At 48.6% G+C, this 22,500-nt stretch overlaps 3 protein-coding genes across 6 annotated transcripts in view; all 3 read right to left on the bottom strand.

The window, feature by feature from the left end:
- zmat1 (zinc finger matrin-type 1) overlaps positions 1-8,206 on the bottom strand; it is an 11,191-nt gene extending 2,985 nt beyond the window's left edge. The window contains exons 1-5 of one of the 3 annotated variants that reach the window (XM_035389975.1): positions 8,062-8,206; positions 1,919-2,025; positions 1,617-1,703; positions 765-921; positions 1-216 (exon numbers count right to left, since the gene is read on the bottom strand). The exon at positions 1-216 is cut by the window's left edge and continues 78 nt beyond it. In XM_035389975.1, coding sequence (XP_035245866.1) covers positions 1-216; positions 765-921; positions 1,617-1,703; positions 1,919-2,025; positions 8,062-8,203 — 709 coding nt within the window. In that variant the 5' untranslated portion in view covers positions 8,204-8,206. Of the gene's footprint in view, positions 217-764; positions 925-1,616; positions 1,704-1,918; positions 2,026-7,386; positions 8,017-8,061 lie in introns of those variants that run through there. The other 2 variants (XM_035389974.1, XM_035389976.1) reach the window with 2 other exon arrangements.
- A 396-nt stretch (positions 8,207-8,602) lies between these two features.
- Positions 8,603-10,463, bottom strand: gnrh2 (gonadotropin-releasing hormone 2). The gene is made up of 4 exons (XM_035391802.1): positions 10,248-10,463; positions 9,668-9,810; positions 9,249-9,332; positions 8,603-9,059 (listed from the first exon to the last, which is right to left on the bottom strand). Exons 2-4 carry the CDS (start codon positions 9,803-9,805, stop codon positions 9,018-9,020), a joined length of 264 nt encoding a protein of 87 aa, XP_035247693.1. The 5' UTR covers positions 9,806-9,810; positions 10,248-10,463; the 3' UTR covers positions 8,603-9,017.
- A 5,089-nt stretch (positions 10,464-15,552) lies between these two features.
- ptpra (protein tyrosine phosphatase receptor type A) overlaps positions 15,553-22,500 on the bottom strand; it is a 39,723-nt gene continuing 32,775 nt past the window's right edge. For both annotated transcript variants that reach the window (XM_035392408.1, XM_035392407.1), the window contains 7 exons: positions 22,356-22,449; positions 22,174-22,250; positions 21,416-21,550; positions 20,765-20,890; positions 20,244-20,395; positions 18,200-18,335; positions 15,553-17,803 (listed from right to left, as the gene is read on the bottom strand). In XM_035392408.1, coding sequence (XP_035248299.1) covers positions 17,729-17,803; positions 18,200-18,335; positions 20,244-20,395; positions 20,765-20,890; positions 21,416-21,550; positions 22,174-22,250; positions 22,356-22,449 — 795 coding nt within the window. In that variant the 3' untranslated portion in view covers positions 15,553-17,728. The remainder of the gene's footprint in view (positions 17,804-18,199; positions 18,336-20,243; positions 20,396-20,764; positions 20,891-21,415; positions 21,551-22,173; positions 22,251-22,355; positions 22,450-22,500) is intronic.

Below are 22,500 nucleotides of genomic sequence, written 5' to 3' on the forward strand. Positions count from 1 at the left end.
GGCCGCTGTAGTGCTGCCGGGCCATGAGCGGGTTGTTGAAGGAGGCCGCGCACAGGCGGCAGTGCTTCCCGGGGTCGCTCAGGTCCACCCCCTCCGCCGGAGCCGCCGCCCCCGCCCCCGCCCGCCCCTCATCCTCCTCCACCTCCTCCTTCTCCTCCTTCTCTCCCTCCTCCTGGGAGCTGGGAGCCAGAGGAGAGCCCTGGGGGGCCGGGTCCCCTGTAACAGCAGGAGGAGGACAAGGAGAAATGGGGGTGTGTTTATTCTTTTTTTTTTCATTCAAATTTTAATTACATATTAAGGTATTGACAGACCACCTGAAACAAAAATTATTTTGTAAACAAAATTTGGGCATTTTCAGAACATTATATAACCCAAACTTAATTTCAATCATCAGTGGGATGGGTGCTCCCTTCTGTCAACAACACCTTGCAAGTACATTATTACTAATGAATTACTGTCATCTACAGACCACAGTTTGGCAAGCAGCGGAGAAGCAAAAAGAGGATTAAATGAATATTGTACTTCTACAATTATTTAGCTGCTGGTAAAACCTAAAGCCATCTGTTCAGACCCTGAGAGTTTTCAGCAAAACATGTAAACATTCAGCCAAAAAAAGTCATATGAAGGAATAACACTGATGAAAATAGAAGTTTCTTTTAAAAAATGTTCAGCAATCTGCAGAACTTTGCTGGAGTCTAAACAGCTGAAGTATTTAAAATAATAACTAGGTGCATAGTGGGTTGCCAGTTCTGATCCCGCCTCACCTGACTGGGGAGTTGCGGGGGCAGTGGGGTGAATGCCCAGCTTCCTGAGGTTCTTGGCGTGGACTTTGCCCTCGTAGTGCGACTTGGCCACCACGGGGGCGCTGAAGACCATGTTACAGAGCTGACAGAACCGGTCCCGGTCCACCGACCCGTCCTTCTGCTGAGAAACGCGGTTCAGCCCGGTCACTCCGACCAATCGCATCGCTCACAAACGCTCTGTTCACACTACAGCTGCAGGATAAACTGAATCCCGCTTTTCTTAAGCGAAATATGAATAACTGCTGCCATGGGGCATAGAGGCAACCACTCCATGTGATCACGTGACTCATGCTGATTGGCTGTCTTATCAACACCCAACAGATATCAGTGATGATGATGACGTAGGTGTGTGTGATTGAGGTGCAGGTGTGTGTGACTGAGGTGCAGGTGTGTGTGACTGAGGTGCAGGTGTGTGATTGAGGTGCAGGTGTGTATGATTGAGGTGCAAGTGTGTGTGATTGAGGTGCAGGTGTGTGTGATTGAGGTGCAAGTGTGTGACTGAGGTGCAGGTGTGTGTGATTGAGGTGCAAGTGTGTGACTGAGGTGCAGGTGTGTGTGACTGAGGTGCAGGTGTGTGAGTGAGGTGCAGGTGTGTGTGATTGAGGTGCAAGTGTGTGTGACTGAGGTGCAAGTGTGTGACTGAGGTGCAGGTGTGTGTGATTGAGGTGCAGGTGTGTGAGTGAGGTGCAGGTGTGTGTGATTGAGGTGCAGGTGTGTGTGATTGAGGTGCAAGTGTGTGACTGAGGTGCAGGTGTGTGTGATTGAGGTGCAAGTATTTTTGAGGTGCAGGTCTGTGCGTGTGAGAGGACGTACCTGAAAAACTGTGAGCTCGCTGTTCATCCCTTCCTCATGTCTCTTCGTCTGCAGGTATAGTCGCACCTTTTGGGCATGCTTCTTCCCCTAAGCGCAGAACGAGTTAGCCCCCAAATGCTAGCCCCCAACCCTTTACATTACATCACATTCAGCTTAAGCTCTTATCAAGGATAATACAAGTCTGGGAAGGGGGTAGGGGAGGAGGCGGGGTCAGGGGCAGGGGAGGAGGTGGGGGCAGGGGAGGGGACAGACGAGGAGGCGGGATCAGGGCTGGGGCTGGGGCGGGCAGGGGAGGAGCCTACCTCGTAATGCGAGACTCTCTGCGACTCAAACTGCAGCACAGCGCCGCATATGTGACAGAAGTCACTGCCGAGCAGACTCTTCAGCACATCACTGGAGCTCACTGGAGCTGAGAGAGAGGGAGGGAGGACGAGAGGCGGGGAGGGAGGGAAGGAGGGAGAGAGGGGAGGGGGGAGAGAGAGGCGAGGTGAGAGGGAGGGAGGGGGGTGAGAGAGAGAGGGGGAGGAGGGAGAGAGAGAGGGAGAGAGGAAGGGAAAGTGGAAGAGAGAGGGATGGAGAGGGAGAGAGTGGGGAGAGAGAGAGAGAAGACCCCAAGACATATTTAAAATACAGATCAGGAAAAACTGTGTGCATGCAGGATGAGCTCTTTGTACACTTGCACAAGGTGTTGTCATCATGTGATGAATGCTATGACATTCAGTGCCACACAGTGTCTAAGTGGAAGAGTTCAATGCATTTCAGTTAGTGAATTTTGCACTGAGAATGTGGAGTGTGGCTCCAGCTGAGGAACTCGCTCTAAGCACTGCGCAGACATGCAGCCCAGCTGCGCAGTGGACAAGACACTGCGCTGCGAAGCACGGACTGCACAGCGGTCTTGATCTGCAACACTTTAGACAATTCCAATCAATCGTTATTTATTTTTTTACATTTTAGTGTTTGGTATTTTACAAATAAGTTGCTATGTAGTGCTTCTCAATAACCATGGACAACAAGGCCTTAGTTTTAGAACAACGCAACAAGGTGAATTAAAACTAAAAAATCTAAACTCCAGAAAAGCTTGGAATGTCTGGATTATTTTCAGTGTGGACGTGTAAATACATGCTGTAGCAAACTGCTGCAGTCTATCGTGAATGGAAAAAACCTCTTCATCTTTACTCCACTTGAAAAGGGTTCAAGCTGAGAACTAGCCAATGACAGGCCTCCTTTATGGAAGCTCCTCCTCTCTCGATGGAGCTAATGTGACGATAATGTGCTCTAAGACTGTGCAGTGTAGGTGTTTGTGTTTTCTTGTGTGATCGTCTGCGTTTGCTGGTTTTTGCCTGCTCCCTAGATTACCATGAGAGCAAAGAAAATCCTTAACCGTACTTCTAATCCCTGTTTTCCCAGTATGACACACTGGAAACAGTGATTTGCCTGCAGACTAATCTGGTTAGCATTGATTTGCAATGGATGCAAATACACAAATCGCTAGCATATGCATGCTGGCGAACAATGCTGAACATTAACAAAAAGCCACAGACTTCCCAACCAGGTCATTTACTCTGTAGAGAGGCAATGTTGGAAAGTTAATCAGCTTTTTGGCACATGCTGCTACTTCTTTGTTTAGTTTGTTTTAAAACCACTGGCCAGGAATCACTGACAAAATAGAGCTACTTAATCTCTTAAAATGAGAACTTAATTTAGTACCAAATACTAAATTAAAAAGGGCATAAATCCTTGGCTATGCTAAAGCACTGACATGAGATGGTTCATTTGGAGGCTTTGTCTCAGTCTAATGCACTTGTGTGTGTGGTGTTCACAACATAAATACCAGCATGATCATTAGAGCAGTGTGCTGAGACGTAAAAGTGGCAAAAAACGAAAAGTCCATCATCTGTTGTCTCTCTTCCAGACACACACATGCGCGCATGCTCAGGCGCACACACACACAGTACATAAAACCATCTCTCACACACACACAGTACATAAAACCATCTCTCACACACACACAGTACATAAAACCATCTGTACTGATCTTGGACTTGGGTGTATTATATTCATCTGATAGGCCATCAGGGTTGAATTCTATTTTAATTCAATAATCTCAAGAAAAAGATTGAAATTCAATTTGTGTACTGCAAAATGCAAATAAATAAATATATAAAAAATAACTTCTGCGAGGAATTTTCCATGAATGAATTGAAATAATTTCCTGAAGTAACTGAGAACTCTACCACAACTCAGCTCATCATTCCTGTTCACTGTAAAATATGTAGTTTTCACTGTGAAACAACACTTCCTCATTTCAGAATGGGCGTGTCACTGTCACATCCAAAACACAGCTCGCATCCGACCAATCACAGGCTAGGAAACCTACATCTAAAGAACTGAAGCTAAACTGAGACAAGACGGCCGTCGCTCCCAGAAACAGTTGTCATGACACCCATCGCATCTCTAAGTCTATCAGCACAGACAGTCAAGGGCGGTACATTATTTCAATGGAAAATCAACTGGAATCCGGCAGCAAAGATCAAATCAGAGCCAGGTCTTGGGACATATAAACAAACCACACCTGTCATCTAAGCCAGTAGATCTTTCTGGAACTTCAGTCGAGGTTTTCAGCTCTTTGCAGGAGACCAGCTCAAACGCGTGTGCTGCCCAGCCTGTTGCCGAGGGCGATTTGAATTACAAACCTGTTTCTGCCCACTGTGATGAATGTCATTAGCAACCCTAGGGTCACATGGTGCAGTGACTGCCTCAGGAAGCCTGGCTCCTCATTTATAATGAGCTTTGCTTCGGTTTAGCATAGCATCACACACGCAGCCCTGGGACTCCTGTGCACATGCTGTTTTCATTTTGACCCAAGTATGAATTTGTTTAGTTGTGCATTTACATCACTGCAGGACTGGAGTTAAACCTGCAGATGCTGCGACCCTCCAGGACTGGAGTTAAACCTGCAGATGCTGCGGCCCTCCAGGACTGGAGTTAAACCTGCAGATGCTGTGACCCTCCAGGACTGGAGTAAAACCTGCAGACGCTGTGGCCCTCCAGGGCTGGAGTTAAACCTGCAGACGCTGCAGTCCTCCAGGACTGGAGTTTACACACGCAGGTTTCTGTACCTCTACATTTGGCTGGTTGCCACTGGCCTTTTAAATGCTTTCAGTTCCCAACAAGCTGTTCACTGCAGTGAAGTGCTCAGTCTTTAGAACTACGACATGACTTATCTTCCATTCATCAAATCACTGTACTTCCCCCTTAAACACATTTAATGAACCGCGTCTCTTAAGAGCTCAGCTGATGGCGTTAAAGGCTGTAAGAAGCATGAGAACATGCACACAGTGGAGCTGCTTTCAGCTGAATCACAGACACGCACAGGACAAACAGGCCCGGGATCACAGACTCCGTATTTTATCTCAAAAACAATAAAACAATCACCTTTCTTTGTAACAAGCATGAAACCGTCCAGACCCATGGCGCACCTGTACAAAGTGTCATGAGTAAAACTTGGCTAACTATATAGTTAGCTAGCTATGGCATGTCCCCACCTCGGTAAAGTTATTTGTTTTCCTCCATGTGTCCACACATCTGTATCGGTGGTACGCGCTAACTAGGTTAACTAAAATGTTAAGGCTGGCTCAAGTAACGTTAGGCGATAAAGCTGTGCTTAAAAATCTCATGCCGTTGGAAGTGGTGATTTTGGGAGATGCACCTGCGCGTGCGTCCTACTAAACGAAGCACCACCTGCGCAGGCGTCCTACCAAACGTCCCCCTCAGGTCGTCCATGAGTGAGAGAGTGAGTGACCACAATTTGCCACGCACAGCCCATGGCGGCAGGCAGTCCTGCGCACCGTGGGAAAAGGGGCACAAAGACCAATATTACAACTGAGTGAGAGGAAGTGTCCCCAGATTCGGCATGTGCGATCTAATTATTTAACATGTGGAATATGTGAAATTACCCCATCACCTGTCCCGTTTACTAGCAGTGTCCCTGGCTGCAGATCCTATTAAACATACAGCACAAGCCATGACAGCTACAGTGTTATTTTCAGCACTGGTATGACCTCACTGATAAGGAAGCTGTCCATGAGACGGTCACCTGAGAAAAACAAAAACTCATTTCTGAATGTTCTAGACGCGAGCTGTAAGACTCTAGACTCCAGACCCACAGTGCAGCAGTGTCACCTGGCTCTGCAGCCTTCCAGCACACGAGTTTGACACTCCTGCTCTGGACCGGTTGGCTAATAAAACAGCAGGACCTGCTCTTCCGTTTGCTCTGTACAGGATGCAAACTCTGGCTACGCAGAACCTTTCAAGGGAATGTTTAATGTCTGTTGAGTGTCCACTGCAAACATCAAGCCAGGGTATACACAAAACACAAAATCTCCAGTTTTCAAACTGTGTCAGTGTGCATCGCAAATTCTGCAGAATTATAGAAAGTTTTCTCAATTATTATATTACCTTTCTTGCAAGCAATTTGATAAGTCAATAAATAATTCCCATTTCTCCCTCTTAAGCACAATAACTTTTATGGGAATCAAACAAATATGAATATATATTTAGGTAGTGCCGGTCCCTAGAAAAGCATTAATCAAGCTAATTAAACTGCTGTCACGGAATGAGATCAGTCTTTCTGCCAAAACAGATTTTGTTTTGTGTTCACTGGGAAGCTACATGATTTGTTAAAGTCCAGTTCAAAACATATTTCATATTATTTTCTACATTTAATTTCCCACAGTTTAACCACAGCTGTATGTGCACTATATTTCCAAACGTAGGCCCAACTTACAATATATGGGATCATTAGCTGCCTAACAGGTCAAAGAGTCACCAGATGTTGGTTACAAGGCTGTGATATTATCACCCAAGCTATAATAGTAACCTGCCAGCTTGCTGACACTGAGAAAACACTGAGACACTTGTTAATGGATGACCAGAAAACTCAATCTCCATAGCACCTACTCCACAAACTACAACCCAAAAGCAAGTACACTAGCAGAAGCATCTAGCATGCAAGCTAGTCATATCAGATCAATTTAACAGATGACTTTGAAAGGTGAATTAAGTTTGTTATATGAGAAACTAAAGGGCAAAAAAAATGTTTGGTTGCAGGGCATGGGGTCAATTAAAAAATTAACATATAGTCCACTCTGAAATCCCATATTGTTCCAACAGGACTTCTCACTTAAAAGACTGCATTTCAATTACTTAAATTAGCTAACTCCAACCATATTTTTGGAGATGTAAACATACACACACACACATATATATGTGTGTGTGTTGCTTATAAAGGACATTTCGAGATGCTATTAGAAGTGTCAAAATTAATTAAAACCAACCCCAATGTATTCTGTACCCACTTAGTGACTGAGTGATTGCATCAGTGTATGGCTCTCTGTATTGAGCGAATGCAATGCTTCCAAACCCTTGTCTCTAACAGCCACTATTGTTCCAGCTATGTGTAATTGATTAGGTTTGACTGGAATCTTAATGGAATACTTCATTCGCCCTTTCACCCTCTGTTGTTAATCCTTTATGGAGAGAAAAGTGTAGATGGACGTGTTTGAGTTACTGAAAGGCAAAACAGATTCAACAACTCCACCCCAGTACCAACCCTTACATGAGTATGCCCCAGTTTTCAAGGAAGCATAACTGGGTTTGTTTGAACTTAAAGACACAAAATGAACTCCTGACTTGAACTGAACAGAATAATGAATCTATTATTTAAGTGTATGAAAGGGACAAAACACTGAAAGCTGAGGAAACCCCTTACCACTTAGGGAAGCCATTCCAGGAAGTTTCTTTCAAGGTCTAAAGGTAATTATGCCAGTAAACAGTTTAATCAAATTAAATATCAAAATATGAGATTGGAACTAAATACTGGATAAACAGCGTCCCCACACGACCATGGTTAGGAAACGCCGACCTCACATTCCCTTTCTACAATATTCTTCGATAGTTACCTCCTAAATTTAGAAGTAAAATACAATCTAGCTAGCAACACGTTTAAAAAAATGATGATACCGCTAATCAACCCATGAACTTTACGTTAAATTTGCCCTTGTTTATGCAAGTCGTCGCGCTAGCTTGCAAACTGGCAGCAGTCGAATGTTTGTTGTGCGCCATGTTTATGAACAAGCAGAAAACACCGTCGTAGCTTATCAGCCAGCTAGCTAGCTACCAATCAACGCATTGTCCTCGACAGTAATTGAAACCATTGATCAATTTAAGATAAATGACTCAATTACTCTCGACATAAATACACAATAACACATTCTAATAGCTAGCCTTAGCTACCTAGTCAGCTAACATACCTCGAGAGACGTTGGCTAGCTAACTAACTAGCTAGCTAGATGGCTAGCAACCATTCCAATCATTTTTATTAGAATGAGCACCATCGATGCTACGGCATTTGTTTATTTATCTTTCACGTTCTTTCCGAACTCACCTTCACTCTGGGTTTTATAGGTGTTATGAGTGTTTTTAACTGTGTCGGCGTCTGGTACAGAGGCCGACTCTAAAGCGCTAATTTGACTATTTTCAAAATGTGCCTCGCCCAGCAGCGGGACAGACGCACTTTCGGGTTCCATCTTTGTTTCTATCTGAAACGGAAGGTTTTGGGAGTGGCTCTGAAAAAAACCCACCTCGAGAATAAACTTTATTTGGGAAAGTATTCTGCCGCCTGCTGTTTGGGGGAGGAACTGCAGCAATTTGGTGAGCGTTGACGACAATCTCAGGATTGTGGTGACGACCACACAGATGTTCTGTGATGGCAACAGGGTGTAATTGCAGTGACATGCGAATTAACCACGCAATACTATCACGAATCATTTCCTGTTATTTTGAAATACAGTTCTACAGCGTGCTACGGTGGTGACACAGAGGGCTGTTTTTGCCAGTTTATACTTACACTGTGCCAAAATAATAATTCTTCAGTCAAACACAAAACCTTTTTAGGAACCAGCTTAAGTAGCACAAAGACAATGAAGATGTATGTAACAAAATAAATACTTTTATTAAATACTGAATGACAACATGTTACAGTAATATAGAGTTGCAGTGTGTGTCAGCTGAAGGAGGGTTTTCACAGAAAGACAATATGAAAGAGAGAGAGAGACTGAGAAAGAGAGAGAGAGAGTCTGACAATTCTGAGAATGTATAAGGAATGCAATCAGAATATAAGAGCAAATAAAATTAGGAAACAGACCATGAGACCATGAGAAGAATGGAGCATAATACAAGAGGAAATAAAAGTTGCTTCAGTAAATAATAGTAGAGCGAGTCATAGGAGACTGATTTAACTGCAAGGCTGTTGCCAATCCATTTGGTCCCAGTCGTTCCAGGGAAGACTGACTTGTCCATCTGGATACAGTTGCTATGTGAAGGAAGAACAGCCGGGTGATGTCACTTCCTCTTCCTCTGGAACTCCCGGGCGAGGGCGTCCAGCTGACAGGAAAAGAACAGCAGCTTGTTTTCACTTTAGAATGCAGCACAAATATTCTTTGCACCACTCTTTGTTAGCTGTATGCTATCCCCTCCTGCCTTTTGCTATGTATCCCAGTGTACCCCTGTCCATCCCTGCCACTCCACCAGGCTCTTCCTTCCTGAGATACCTGCCGTCGCTCCCGCACTCACCAGAATGTTTTTTAAGAGGCTTTTCCGCTGGGGTCTCAAGTAGCTGCATTCTCCCCCATCGCAGAGCTTTATCTCGTCCAATACCTGAGAGAGAGAGAGTGAAAGAAAGAGAGAGAGGGAGAGAGAGAGAGAGAGAGAGAGAAAGAGAGAGAGACAGACAGAGAGACAGACAGACAGAGGGAGAGAGAAAGAGAGAGGGGGGAGAGAAAGAGAGACAGACAGAGAGAGAGAGAAAGAGAGAGGGGGGGAGAGAGTGAGTGAGTTAAAATATTGGTGAAAGAAGACCTTTCACTTTAAATTCTCAGTAACGGGTCAGGATGTTGCCAGTGTCCAAGAGCGTCAGGTGTTTAGCATAATGGTGTGACCCAGGGCTCGTGCCGTGCTGGGCCCAGGGGTGGGTGGAATTTTAGGGTGCGCACCTCGGCGGTGGTGAGGGAGTCCAGCTCCCTCTTTCCCCCGGGGTACCAGCCGTGGGACCAGTGCTGACACAGGGAGAGCTGCGCCCCCAAACACAGCAGCACCCCCAAAATCAGCACCAGCCTGCCGGTGTTCACCATCACAGCTGGGGAGGGAGAGAGGGAGTTAGATTTCATACTTCACATTTTACACGACGTTTACATGCTTTCGCTATGCTGCTCCAGATGCTCAGCTAATTAAGGGCAATTAAATTGAATTTAAATGGCTATTATTTCATTTGTTACTGTAAAACTAATTTTCACTCAAGTTAAGTGAATACGGATATTACGTACAAACGCATATCTTTGTTTACATGCCTGTTATTCCATCCAACCTCAAACTGCCAGTCGAATGAGCGTACAATCAGCCAATCAAAATACATGTGGCATAGTGTGTTTTTACATTTGCATTGTCACCGAGGGAATCAATAAATATACTCAAATAGACTAGTTGGATCATATTTACATGGATGTATTATAAAACTCCTCAACAGTGTGCGAGAACTGCTGAAAATCTCCATCACAAACAAACATATTGTCTTACCTAAAGATGGATGCAATAAAATACAATTGGATGTTCCTTGAAGAGCTCTTCTGTCTGTCCAATTTTGTCAGTTCTTCTGTCGGTTCTGTTTGTTTGGCTCCTGCTTTGTCTCCACGTCTCCTGTTCTCCTATGTCGGCACTGAAAGCGTTTCTTCAGTTTGAGCAGATTTCAGAGTCGCTGTGTGGATGTCAGAGCTCTGAGATTCTTCGGCTAGTAAAGTGTCTTGCCTGCTCCTCTTCCTCACTGATATATGGGTGCCCACCCAACCCCCCCACCCCCCGCCCCCCAAACCCCCATGCTCGGCACCTCCCATTGTCACCTGGACAGTCGGTGAACAGGAGTGTGAGTAAGATCCGGTCAATTCCAATTACCGTCTCCAAATACTCATCCCCATGGGATGGATGCAACCCAAACACAGTGACGCACATTTGTGAATTTGTTCCACACAATGCAACAAACGTGTGCTTTAACGTAAGCCAGAGAGTACGTACCCAAGTAATCCATGTATAACATATAACATACATGTGTCATGTAACATACAGTGTAACATACTGTACAGCAAGACACTAAAGCTCGTTATTAAACTTTGCTCCAAAAAACAAATTCATAATCAAGCACATATCAGAACTGAGTGACTCAATCACTGTATGCTGTAAGATACACTCTAAAATAGAACTAAGGTTTTAAAACTCAAAAAAGCAGAAATATGTTCCATCTGTTTTTATACCATTTTCAATGCCAAAGTTTACAGATGTGTTGAAACGATATACAGATATTTGTTAAAGATAGCTAAGATTGTAAAATGAAACTTCATATTTGCCACATGGAACAGAACGTACCATATTTATACATAATTCCAAATTGCATGTTCATATTTTGTCAAAAAAAAGCATATCTTCTGGCATTATAAGACATATTGAATAAAGAACGGGAGGAAAACTGGATATTGGAAAACATTTAGAATGGCATCTGGTACAGTCTTTTTCTGAGATATTTAAAATAATTAAATTTGCTATGAAGTTATGAAGTGAAAAGGATCTATAGCCTCAATCAGAACAATAGCTTTTGTCGTTTCAGGTCTTTTTCCATAACGATAATAATTATTACATTATCGTGCGTTTTACAAATTAGTCCATTGGCCTCTGCTGATGGTATCATCTCATTCATTTCTTTGCTTATGACAGAGCAGGAGATTGGTCACTTGAATGATTTATGAGGCAATTGTGTCTGTTTAATGGCGGCTTAACCCGCTCAAATGGACGGTGGCCCCTTTGACCCCACTGCCCTCCCTCTGCCTCGTCCGCTGCGCGTCGAAACGGCGTCAGCCGCCATCGAAGCTCTGACGCGCCCTTAATCACGGCCCGACAGCAGCACACCTGGGACCTGGGGAGGGAGACGGAGAGGAAGTGATGCAAGGAGGGAAAGTGTGGGGGTGGGGGGGGGGCTGGTTTAGACAGGGCCAACGGGGCGGGGGGCCTGGTTTGGACAGGGCTGACGGGGAGGGGGGGTGGTTTGGACAGGGCTGACGGGGAGGGGGGGCTGGTTTGGACAGGGCCAACGGGGCGGGGGGCCTGGTTTGGACAGGGCTGACGGGGAGGGGGGGCTGGTTTGGACAGGGCTAACGGGGGGGGGGGGGGGCTGGTTTAGACAGGGCTGACGGGGAGGGGGGGCTGGTTTAGACAGGGCTAACGGGGGAGGGGGGGGCTGGTTTGGACAGGGCTAAAGGGGGGGGGAGCTGGTTTGGACAGGGCTAACGGGGGGGGGGGGGGCTGGTTTGGACAGGGCTAATTCTGCTCTTTAAAATGCTGATTGAGTCCCTGCCGGCAAGCGACTGACATCAATGGCTCTAACACGGGGCGCGCTTCTGTTGACCGTGTAAATCCCTCAGCCCCGACCCGTTGGCACGGAGACGGGAAACGAGCAGGCGGGGTCACGCCAAGGAGAGGCGCTACGCGTGAGGGAGATAGAGACACGGGAGGGAGGGAGGGAGGGAGGGAGGGGGAGGGGGGAGGCCAGGAGGCGGGTAAAATTCAGCGGCTACCTCTCTCTGTAATGACACGGGCGTGGGCATGGGCGCTGGCCGACAATTGTGAGGGTACGCTCATTGTAAAGGGTTAATTACCACAAAATGATCTGAGAGGTTTGTGAAAGTATGTACGCTCTGCAAAGAATGAATGTAATTAGTGAGCGACAAACTTCACAGATGCAAATGTCTTGTACAGGTGTTCCCGACCCTGGTCCTAGAATACCAGTGAGTGTGGTGGATATACCTCCTCTACATTACCCAGACGGCCAAGGCAAACTCTTTTTGACGGACATTTTAACTGGTGGTGGGGGGTGGGGAGTGGGGGGGTGAACCCCCTGGGAATTCATGCACACACCCACGCGTGCACAAACACAAAACAAAAAGACTTTTTCAGACGCACATACACACACTGTCACACACTGCATCACACACACACAGTATCACACTCGGTGTCTCTCACACACTGCGTCACACTCACTGTGTCACACACACGGCGTCAAACACACCGTCACACAGACTACGTCACGCATACACACACAGTGCATCACACACACACAGCGTCTCTCACACAGTGTTACGGCCACACCTGGGACAAATTACACATTTGGAACCATCTTCCAACTCTTTAGATGTGTGTAAACCCTGAGAAAAATTCTGAGGGTTCCTGAGGGAATGAACAATCATATGAACACAATTCAATAAGAAACACGCAATCATATGAACACAATACAAACAGAAATGCACAATCACATGAAACGATTTTGTTTTGCCTATTGGCAAAAAAAGTGTTAAAACTGTCAGTACTCTGTGGGGACAGGGTTGAAGTTATTTAAATAATGATTTGACCCAGGCCTGGCAGAGCTATTACTGAAGGAATCAATACTGTCTCCCGTGATTAGGACAGAAGCGGCCTTCCGTTCACTCTCTTTGACCTTTGCCCTACCTGCTGATTGGTTCCATTAGGAATCGCGGCCACACAGAATGTAAAGGCGACAGCTTCTATTGGTCCAGATGTAAAGCACACAAAACTGCTTCACAGGGTCTCTGTCGATGTCCTGGAACGTCTGAAGCGATTTAGAGACACACTGTATGTCCTTCCTGAGAAGGTGCTGTACAATAAAACATTGAATTTATCTGACATGAATTCCACAGGGGACGGCACGGTGGTGCAGTGGGTAGCACTGTCACCTCACAGCAAGAAGGTCGTGGGTTCGAATCTCGGCTTGGGGCCTTTCTGTGACGAGTTTACACGCTCTCCCCGTGTCCGCGTGGGTTTCCTCCCACAGTCCAAAGACACGCAGGTAGACTCTAAATTGCCCATCGGTATGAGTGTGTGTGCCCTGCGATAGATTGGCGGCCTGTCAAGGGTGTATTCCTGCCTCTTGCCCAATGCACACTGGGATAGGCTCCAGCACCCCTGCGACCGAGATAAGTGTAGATAATGGATGAATTCCATAGCAATTCTAGTCAGGAAAGTCAAGAAAGCCATTGGAAAGTCACTTAATTCATTGCAAAATGTCCAAAATCATTCAATTATGGGAGAAAATTTTTATTGCACTTCCTGAGTTGACTGAACTTTAATGGAACTGAGCCCGCCTGTGTAGTCTCGATGTTGCAATGGTGATGCCATGGCAACAATTTGAAAAGGAGATGATGGCTTGAGTAGGAGGGGCCTGTTCCAATCATCCCATTGTTCACTGGCTATAAATGTCTTGTGTTTTAGTTTTCAGCCAGTGTGCAATTAAAAGTGTATTAAACCTTATGAGGCAAGACAAATAACCCATACCACTGGGTAGTAAGGCCGGGTTACAGAAACACAATACTCACACACAATCAATCTGATGATAAAATCTCAAGCATTTTTATTAGGTTTGAACAGTATCTTGCTTAGAAAGGCCATTTGGCATTATATAATTATATATAATTTTTAATATATATAATTATATATATTCAGATTTCGATTAACAAAAACACTAGAAACAAACGAATGCAAAATAAAAAATAAGATTTCCTTAAGACAATAACAACAATACCAAATTAAAAAAAACAAAAAAAAAACATCTCTAATACAATTCAAAATGGTCCCAGTACATTTTAATATACATTTTCTTCTTAAAGAAAAGGAAAATAAAAGGCAGCTACGCAGCGGACAGGAATGAAATATAAATAACCGTACAGTATGTACAGACAGGAAGGGAGGAGGCCCAGCTGTCACCTCTCCTTCACTAATCCTGTCTTTCCTCCTCATCCTTCTCTCCTGTCCTCCACCTGTCACTCAAACCAGCTGCTGCTCTGAAAACGGTCCTCCCAACAGGCAGGGGGCGCCCTTTGGGGAAACCACATCACAGCTTAAGTGGATACAGCGAGGGACAATTCCGAGTGGGATAAAGGTGGAATGAAATGGGATGGAAGGGAGCCAAAGACTCCTGCAGGGGAAGTAGGGAGAGGGGGTATAACTGGAATGGAATTTCGATTTGGAAATTTTGAGCTGGAATGAATATGGGTACGGAATGGAACCGCGTCGGAACCAGGAGAAAGCCTGGCAAGAATCCGGAGTGGAGCTGAAAAAGTAAAATAAAATCCAGGAGGAACCGGGAAGGAGGCGGAATGCTGCTGGCATTCATACGCCGGAGTAAAGAGCTCAAAGTGAAATGGAGGAGCGCTGTGGGTGCGGTGCTGGGGGGGAGGAGGGGGAATCGTTAAGAGGTGTGTCGTGCCCTGCGCTGTGAGTGTGCCCACGTGAGACCAGAGCAGAAGAACGGCAGGCCTCTGACACGGACCCGGACTTACTGTGACTCAGCCTAGATGCTAAAGGAAGCTATCAGAGGGCACTGAGGCACTCTGTGTGTGTGTGTGTGTGCGTGCACGTGCGTGTGTGTGTGTGTGTGTACTGGGGAAACTGTTCCACAAGCGTGTAGCATCGCGCTGGGGCAGGGAGCAGGCCTGCAGACGGTGAGCCTGAATGGCATTGCTGTGGGCGTTGGCACAGTGTTGGCACAGTGGCAAAAAAAGAGACTGGGGGGGGGGGGGGTTCTGGCAGCTTGTGTGTCTGGGAACACAGCGTACTCAGCATTTTCACACACACACACACACACACACACACACACACACACACACACACACACGGAGCAGTGGAAAGGTATAACTTGGGAAATACAGCTAGGAAACAGACAAGGCAAGCCCCTCCCCTCCCCCTTTGAAATAAGACAGTTCAGTAAGACTGAGAAAAGCGCGAGCTACACAGCTGCTGGGTCACACTGAGACGTGGGCCTTAGAACCAGAACCGGGACACTGGAACCGCTCCTCCTTCATAAACAAAAGACCAGGTCAGTTCAATCACACCACACAGGGGGACCAAGTAACAAGAGGGCCGACTCCTTAACCCGCCCCTCCCACTCCAGAAACACGACCCCGCCCCCCCCCCCACCTTCAACGTCCTCCTTAATTCACATCACCCCAAAGCTGCCAACCCCTCTTTACCCTATTTGGTCTTGGTCTCTATCCCGTGCTTTTTGCGAATGTCACAAGCCCGTACTTGGAATGAGTCGAGTCTGTACTTGGAGCACATTGGACTATGTGGTTGCCGAGCGACCGCTCCAGAACTACTCCCAAACACATCGCCCACCCCCAGCGCAGCGGCGAAGCTAACGGAAACCGAAAGGCTAAACGCCGAGCGCGTAGCACGCTGTACGTACAACAGAATCTACAGCCTTCATTTGTAAACCATAGAGCAACAGTACTCACACCGGCTAAATTACTAATGGAATTCCTAAATAAAATTTTTAAAAAGCGTCGCACAGAATCAGGCTGATGTTGACTCAGTTCAGTGTGAGGCTCACCCGACCCAAACTGCAGCGCAGTTTAAGTGCTGCTAGTCCCTACACCTCTTTCTCCCTCCCTCTCTCTCTCTCTCTCTCTCTCTTCCTCTCACTCACACACACCGACACACAGACACACAGGATCCAAATCTACTTTAATCTACCGGACGTCAGCACGCTCTGCTACCCCCACCTTTCCGTGTGTACGAAAGAAAGAGGCAAGCTCCTTCATCCCGTCCTCTCACACACTCCCTCCACCTCTCCCTCCGCGCAGTCTCTGGGCGGGAGGCCACGCCCTCTGCAGGTCAGCCAGCGAAAGCCGCGCTCTTTCTCTTTCAGCTGCGGAGGACAGCGATGCGACGTCCAGCTCTGCAGGTAAGACACGGCTGCTCAGGTAAGGCTGCTCTCTCTGAGAGTGGATAATGGGCGGGGCATACTGAATTCAAATTTGGCACGGGGTGCTGTGCCGGCTGACCGGACCCCCTGGCGTGCGGCGGGACGCAGAGGCGTGCGATTGGTCTCCGCGACGCCGCGGCGGTTCGTGGGTCACCGGCGGTCCGGAGATTCGGTTTCCCTGAGTGCGTAGGCGCTCGTGAGCGAGGGAATCGCTGTGCTTCCTGTTCTCTTTTCTTTTTGTTTGTTTTTTTTGTGTTTATTTTCCCGCTCAGCTCGCCGTTTTCCGCGAGTTTTAACCCACGGGCGACTGGCTATGCCGCGCGGCTAATACTAAAAACAACCCCCCCCCTCACCACGCCCCCCCCCCCCCAGGTTACCGGCGCGATAGCGGCTTGCCGTGCCATCGGCGTAACTTCATTTGGCAAATCTTTACCAGCACCCACGACTTCCTGCAGTTTGGTCAGAGGAGTCGTGATTAGCTAATGAGTGACTCCCCTATCGTGAGAAGTCATCGTGATTGGCTAAAAAGTGACTTGCTTATTGGTAAGGAGGAGTTGTGACTGGCTATGACGTGGGGTGGGGTGGGGTGGGGTGGGGGTCGGCTGACAGGACAGTGTCCGTCAAATGATTCGTGATCATGATTGGCCCGTTCTGTGTTACTTACATTTGAGTCTCATCTACCAGCTATTTGGATACAAGCATGAACCAGATTTAGCTGTCAATCATTTAAGTCTCGGTCACTCAAAAAAAAACAAAAAAACAATAACACCACAATGAAAAGCCCCTACACCCTTCCCCTTACTCCATATTCTCATTAGCCTCTAAAATATAATATATTTATATTTATATATTTATATATATACCAACAAAAAGCTACATAGTACATGACCACCTAAACTGCAGCCTTACAGAACAAACTGCAACTAAAAAAAAATAAAAAATAAAAAATAACTCCAACAGGGGCAATATATTTACATTGGGAAAAAGTGAGGGCGGGGCTGTATTAACAAGATCAATTTTACAAAATTTTCAAGAAGGCATCTTTGATATTCTCCTCCGCAGACGCCTGTCCGTCCCATCTCTCCGTTCTATACCCGTCCTTCCCTTTATCTCCATCCGTTCTTCCGGGGGGTGTGTGTCCGCCCCCACACCCCCCCCCTCCGCCGAGCCGTGCCGAGATGGATGTTCGTGTGCGTCTGTCCGTCTGTCCGTCCGTCCGTCAGTCTGGCCGTCGGTTCCCTTACTTGAAGTTGGCATAGTCGGAAAAGGCATCGATGTACTCCTGGACCACTTTGTAGCAGAACTCGTACTGCTCCTGTGGAGAGAAGGAGAGAGAGAGAGAGAGAGAGACATGAGAATGGAGAGAAAAAGGAGGAAGAAAGAGAGGAGAAAGGGAACGTGAGAGATGGATACCTCAGCGAAAGTCACACCGAAGACTCAGAGCAGGCGTTGCCATGAGAGCTGGGGATGCTGAGTGAGTGGATGTTGCCATGGGAGTAGGTGTTTACATGAGAATGGGTGTTGCCGTGGGAAAGGGTGTTGCCATGGAAGCGGGCATTGCTATGGGAATAGGTGTTGCCGTGTGAGTGGATGTTGCCATGGAAGTTGGTGTTTCTGTGAGAATGGTTGTTGTCGTGTGAGTGCATGGCGCCATGGAAGTGGGTGTTGCCGTGGTAACGGGCGTTGCCGTGGTAACGGGCGCGTTTCTCACCAGTGTCTGCACCATGTGCGGCCTCTGCAGTCGCAGGCTCTTGACGGTCTGGAACACGTCCAGGATGCCCTCGGCCTTCACCCGCTCCAGCACCGTGCTCAGGGCACAGAAGGTTCCGGTGCGCCCCGCCCCCGCGCTGCCAGACAGGAGCGCCAGAGTGAGGGAACCGCGGCATCAACGCACATTCTGCACACTCAACACGTACTGAGCACTCCATGATTAACACTGCGAGGCCCAGCACCCGGCCATGGAAGCAGAAACATTCTCCTGTGATGAAAATCCATTAAGATCCAGGCGAAGTGCCACACTGAGGCAGCGGAAGCTCTGCACTATGAGGTAACCCCCTATGAGGTAACCCCCTCCCAGCAGCCATACCTGCTGCAGTTAAGAAGCACAGAGGACACGCAAGGAGACGTAATGAGATGCTAGGATCGGACTCTGTAATGGAGGAAAGTTTCAGTAAATGGCATCAGGGTCAGTACCTGCAGTGCACAGTGATGGGGGGTTAAACAGGGTCAGTACCTGCAGTGTACGGTGATGGGGAGGTGTACAGGGTCAGTACCTGCAGTGTACAGTGTTGGGGTGGTGTACAGGGTCAGTACCTGCAGTGTTCAGGGATGGGGTGGTGTACAGGGTCAGTACCTGCAGTGTACGGTGATGGGGTAGTGTACAGGGTCAGTACCTGCAGTGTTCAGGGATGGGGTGGTGTACAGGGTCAGTACCTGCAGTGTACGGTGATGGGGTGGTGTACAGGGTCAGTACCTGCAGTGTACAGTGATGGGGTGGTGTACAGGGTCAGTACCTGCAGTGTTCAGGGATGGGGTGGTGTACAGGGTCAGTACCTGCAGTGTACGGTGATGGGGTGGTGTACAGGGTCAGTACCTGCAGTGTTCAGGGATGGGGTGGTGTACAGGGTCAGTACCTGCAGTGTACGGTGATGGGGTGGTGTACAGGGTCAGTACCTGCAGTGTTCAGGGATGGGGTGGTGTACAGGGTCAGTACCTGCAGTGTACAGTGATGGGGTGGTGTACAGGGTCAGTACCTGCAGTGTTCAGGGATGGGGTGGTGTACAGGGTCAGTACCTGCAGTGTACGGTGATGGGGTGGTGTACAGGGTCAGTACCTGCAGTGTTCAGGGATGGGGTGGTGTACAGGGTCAGTACCTGCAGTGTACGGTGATGGGGTGGTGTACAGGGTCAGTACCTGCAGTGTACAGTGATGGGCTGGTGTACAGGGTCAGTACCTGCAGTGTACAGTGATGGGGGGGGTGTACAGGGTCAGTACCTGCAGTGTACAGTGATGGGCTGGTGTACAGGGTCAGTACCTGCAGTGTACAGTGATGGGGGGGTGTACAGGGTCAGTACCTGCAGTGTACGGTGATGGGGTGGTGTACAGGGTCAGTACCTGCAGTGTACAATGATGGGCTGGTGTACAGGGTCAGTACCTGCAGTGTACAGTGATGGGCTGGTGTACAGGGTCAGTACCTGCAGTGTACGGTGATGGGGTGGTGTACAGGGTCAGTACCTGCAGTGTACGGTGATGGGCTGGTGTACAGGGTCAGTACCTGCAGTGTACAGTGATGGGCTGGTGTACAGGGTCAGTACCTGCAGTGTACGGTGATGGGGAGGTGTACAGGGTCAGTACCTGCAGTGTACGGTGATGGGGAGGTGTACAGGGTCAGTACCTGCAGTGTACGGTGATGGGGGGGTGTACAGGGTCAGTACCTGCAGTGTACGGTGATGGGCTGGTGTACAGGGTCAGTACCTGCAGTGTACGGTGATGGGGTGGTGTACAGGGTCAGTACCTGCAGTGTACGGTGATGGGGTGGTGTACAGGGTCAGTACCTGCAGTGTACGGTGATGGGGTGGTGTACAGGGTGAGTACCTGCAGTGTACGGTGATGGGGGGGGTGTACAGGGTCAGTACCTGCAGTGTACGGTGATGGGGTGGTGTACAGGGTCAGTACCTGCAGTGTACGGTGATGGGGTGGTGTACAGGGTCAGTACCTGCAGTGTACGGTGATGGGGTGGTTGCCAGGGTGAGTACCTGCAGTGTACGGTGATGGGGTGGTTGCCAGATTGCTGCTGCTGCTTCTGCACGGCGGCGATGATGTTGATCATGCCCTTGCCGTCGGTCGGGATGCCCACCTCGGGCCAGCCGTGGAAGTGGAACTGCCGCACGGCGCGAGACTTGTTCTCCTGGGGAGCGCAGACAGCGAGACACGGAGGCCATTTTGCGAGACTGAACAAAGGGTTGGTGCAAAGGCGGTGTAGCACACTGGCACCAGACGACGCAGTCACACACAGAGCTGTTGTAGGGATGCAGTAGTGTTGTTGGGGTGGAGTAGTGTGGTGGTAGGGGTGGAGTAGTGTTGTTGGGGTGGTGTAGTGTTGTGGTAGACACAGAGTTGTTGTAGGGGTGGAGTAGTGTTGTTGTTGGGGTGGTCTAGTGTTGTGGTAGACACACAGAGCTGTTGTAGGGGTGGAGTAGTGTTGTGGTATGGGTGTAGTAGTGCTGTGGTAGACACGCATCATTGTAGTGATGCAGCTTGGCAGTCCTGGGCTCACCCTGTTGTTGGTGACGAGGAGGTCTCTGACCGTGTAACTCTCACTCTCCTCCTCCCTCTTCAGCTCAATGGATATGTCCCCACACACCATAGCACCATCAATGGGCCAGTACTGAGCACACTTCTCCTACAGGAGAGAGAGGGGGGAGAGGAGGGGGGTAAAATATATTCAGTACCTCCATGGGCAAGTCAAGCATGTCCCCATCCCACACAGTTGACTCACTTGAGACAGCGAATGAGGTAGAGAGAAATAAGACTCATAATGGATCCCCACATTGATACTCAAATTCCTGAATGCTAACGCTAACCGCCCAGCTTCGCTGGTCGTAACCCCCCAGAGTTAGGAGCCTGACCAGGCTGTACCTGCCCCCGCTCCTCCCTCCCTCTCTCTCTCTCTCTCTCTCTCTCTCTCTCTCTCTCTCTCTCTCCCCGTACCCGCCCTCTCTCCCTCCTCTCCTCCCTTCCTCCTCCCTCCCTCCATACCTGCCCCTGCTCCTCCCTCCCCCTCTCTCTCTCTGTACCTGCCCTCTCTTTCCCTCCTCTCCTCCCTCCCTCCCTCCTTCCCTCCGTACCTGCCCCCGCTCCTCCATCCCTCTCTCTCTCTTCGTACACGCCCTCTCTCCCTCCCCTCCTCTCCTCCCTCCCTCCGTACCTGCCCCCTCTCCTCCAGCTCTGTCAGCATGACGATGGAGCAGCTCCTCCACTCCCAGATCATCCTCCAGAAGTCCTCGATGGTGTGCTGCAGGGGGCCCTGGCTGGCCATGTACGAGTCCTTCTGCCGGTAGCCCTGAGGAAGGGGGGGGGCAGAGAGAAGAGGGGGGTCACACCAGCGCTGGCCACACCCCCCGGCTCATGTGACCCTGCTCAGACCTTTTCCAGAACATCCCCCCCCCCGTCCCATGAACTGAATGGAGGTTGCACAGAACGCCTGGCTGTGGAGAGCTGTTGCTATGGCAGCAGAGAGGGTGACTGTGCACAGTTTGAGTCTGGTTGATGGACATGTCAGTCGTTGCTAGTGGTTACAGCCCCCGCATGCACATTAACAAGGGAGCACCCATACCTGACTCGGATTGTCACAAAATGCTGCTAACTGTTCAGAGCAGGGACCTTACATTCATTTCTGCATTCAGCAGATGCTCTGTTTCAGAGTGACAAATACAGATGACTACAAAAAGAAACAAAAAAAATAATAATAATAATTGGAGGACCAGACTGGACAGAACAGGACTGGAGTAAAACCTGCAGGCACTGCGGCCCTCCAGGTCTGTAGTCAAACCAACAGACACAGCGCCCCCTCCAGGACTGGCGTTTGATACCTCTGGTTTACAGTGATAGTAGCGTTCACGGCAGACACGCAGCGAAACGGTTTTCATCCTGAAGGCAGCGCAAGCGTTTCCCGCCATGACTCACGTCTATGAAGGAGGCGTTCACGTAATCCGTGTTCTCCTCCCCCCTCTTGACCGGGATGATCACCCTGTTAAACTCGTCTGCGGACGAAAGAGAGGGAGGCTGTTAGGAGTGTCCTCAGTGTAAGTCCCTCCCCCCCTGCTAGCTCTCATTGGCCCGCTCCAGTCAGCCCCGCCCACACTCACAGGGAATGATTTGTAGAACGCGGTTCTTCTTCATGTTGGCTGGCAGGTTTCCGGTCCTCATCTTGTCGTTCTGGATCTTGATGGAGGTGAGCTTCTGTAGTGGGAGGAGGGGGAGGGGGGGGTTCACAGGAAAGAAGGGGTTCGT

Source organism: Anguilla anguilla, chromosome 14, assembly GCF_013347855.1.
Source record: "Anguilla anguilla isolate fAngAng1 chromosome 14, fAngAng1.pri, whole genome shotgun sequence".
NCBI lineage: Eukaryota > Metazoa > Chordata > Actinopteri > Anguilliformes > Anguillidae > Anguilla > Anguilla anguilla.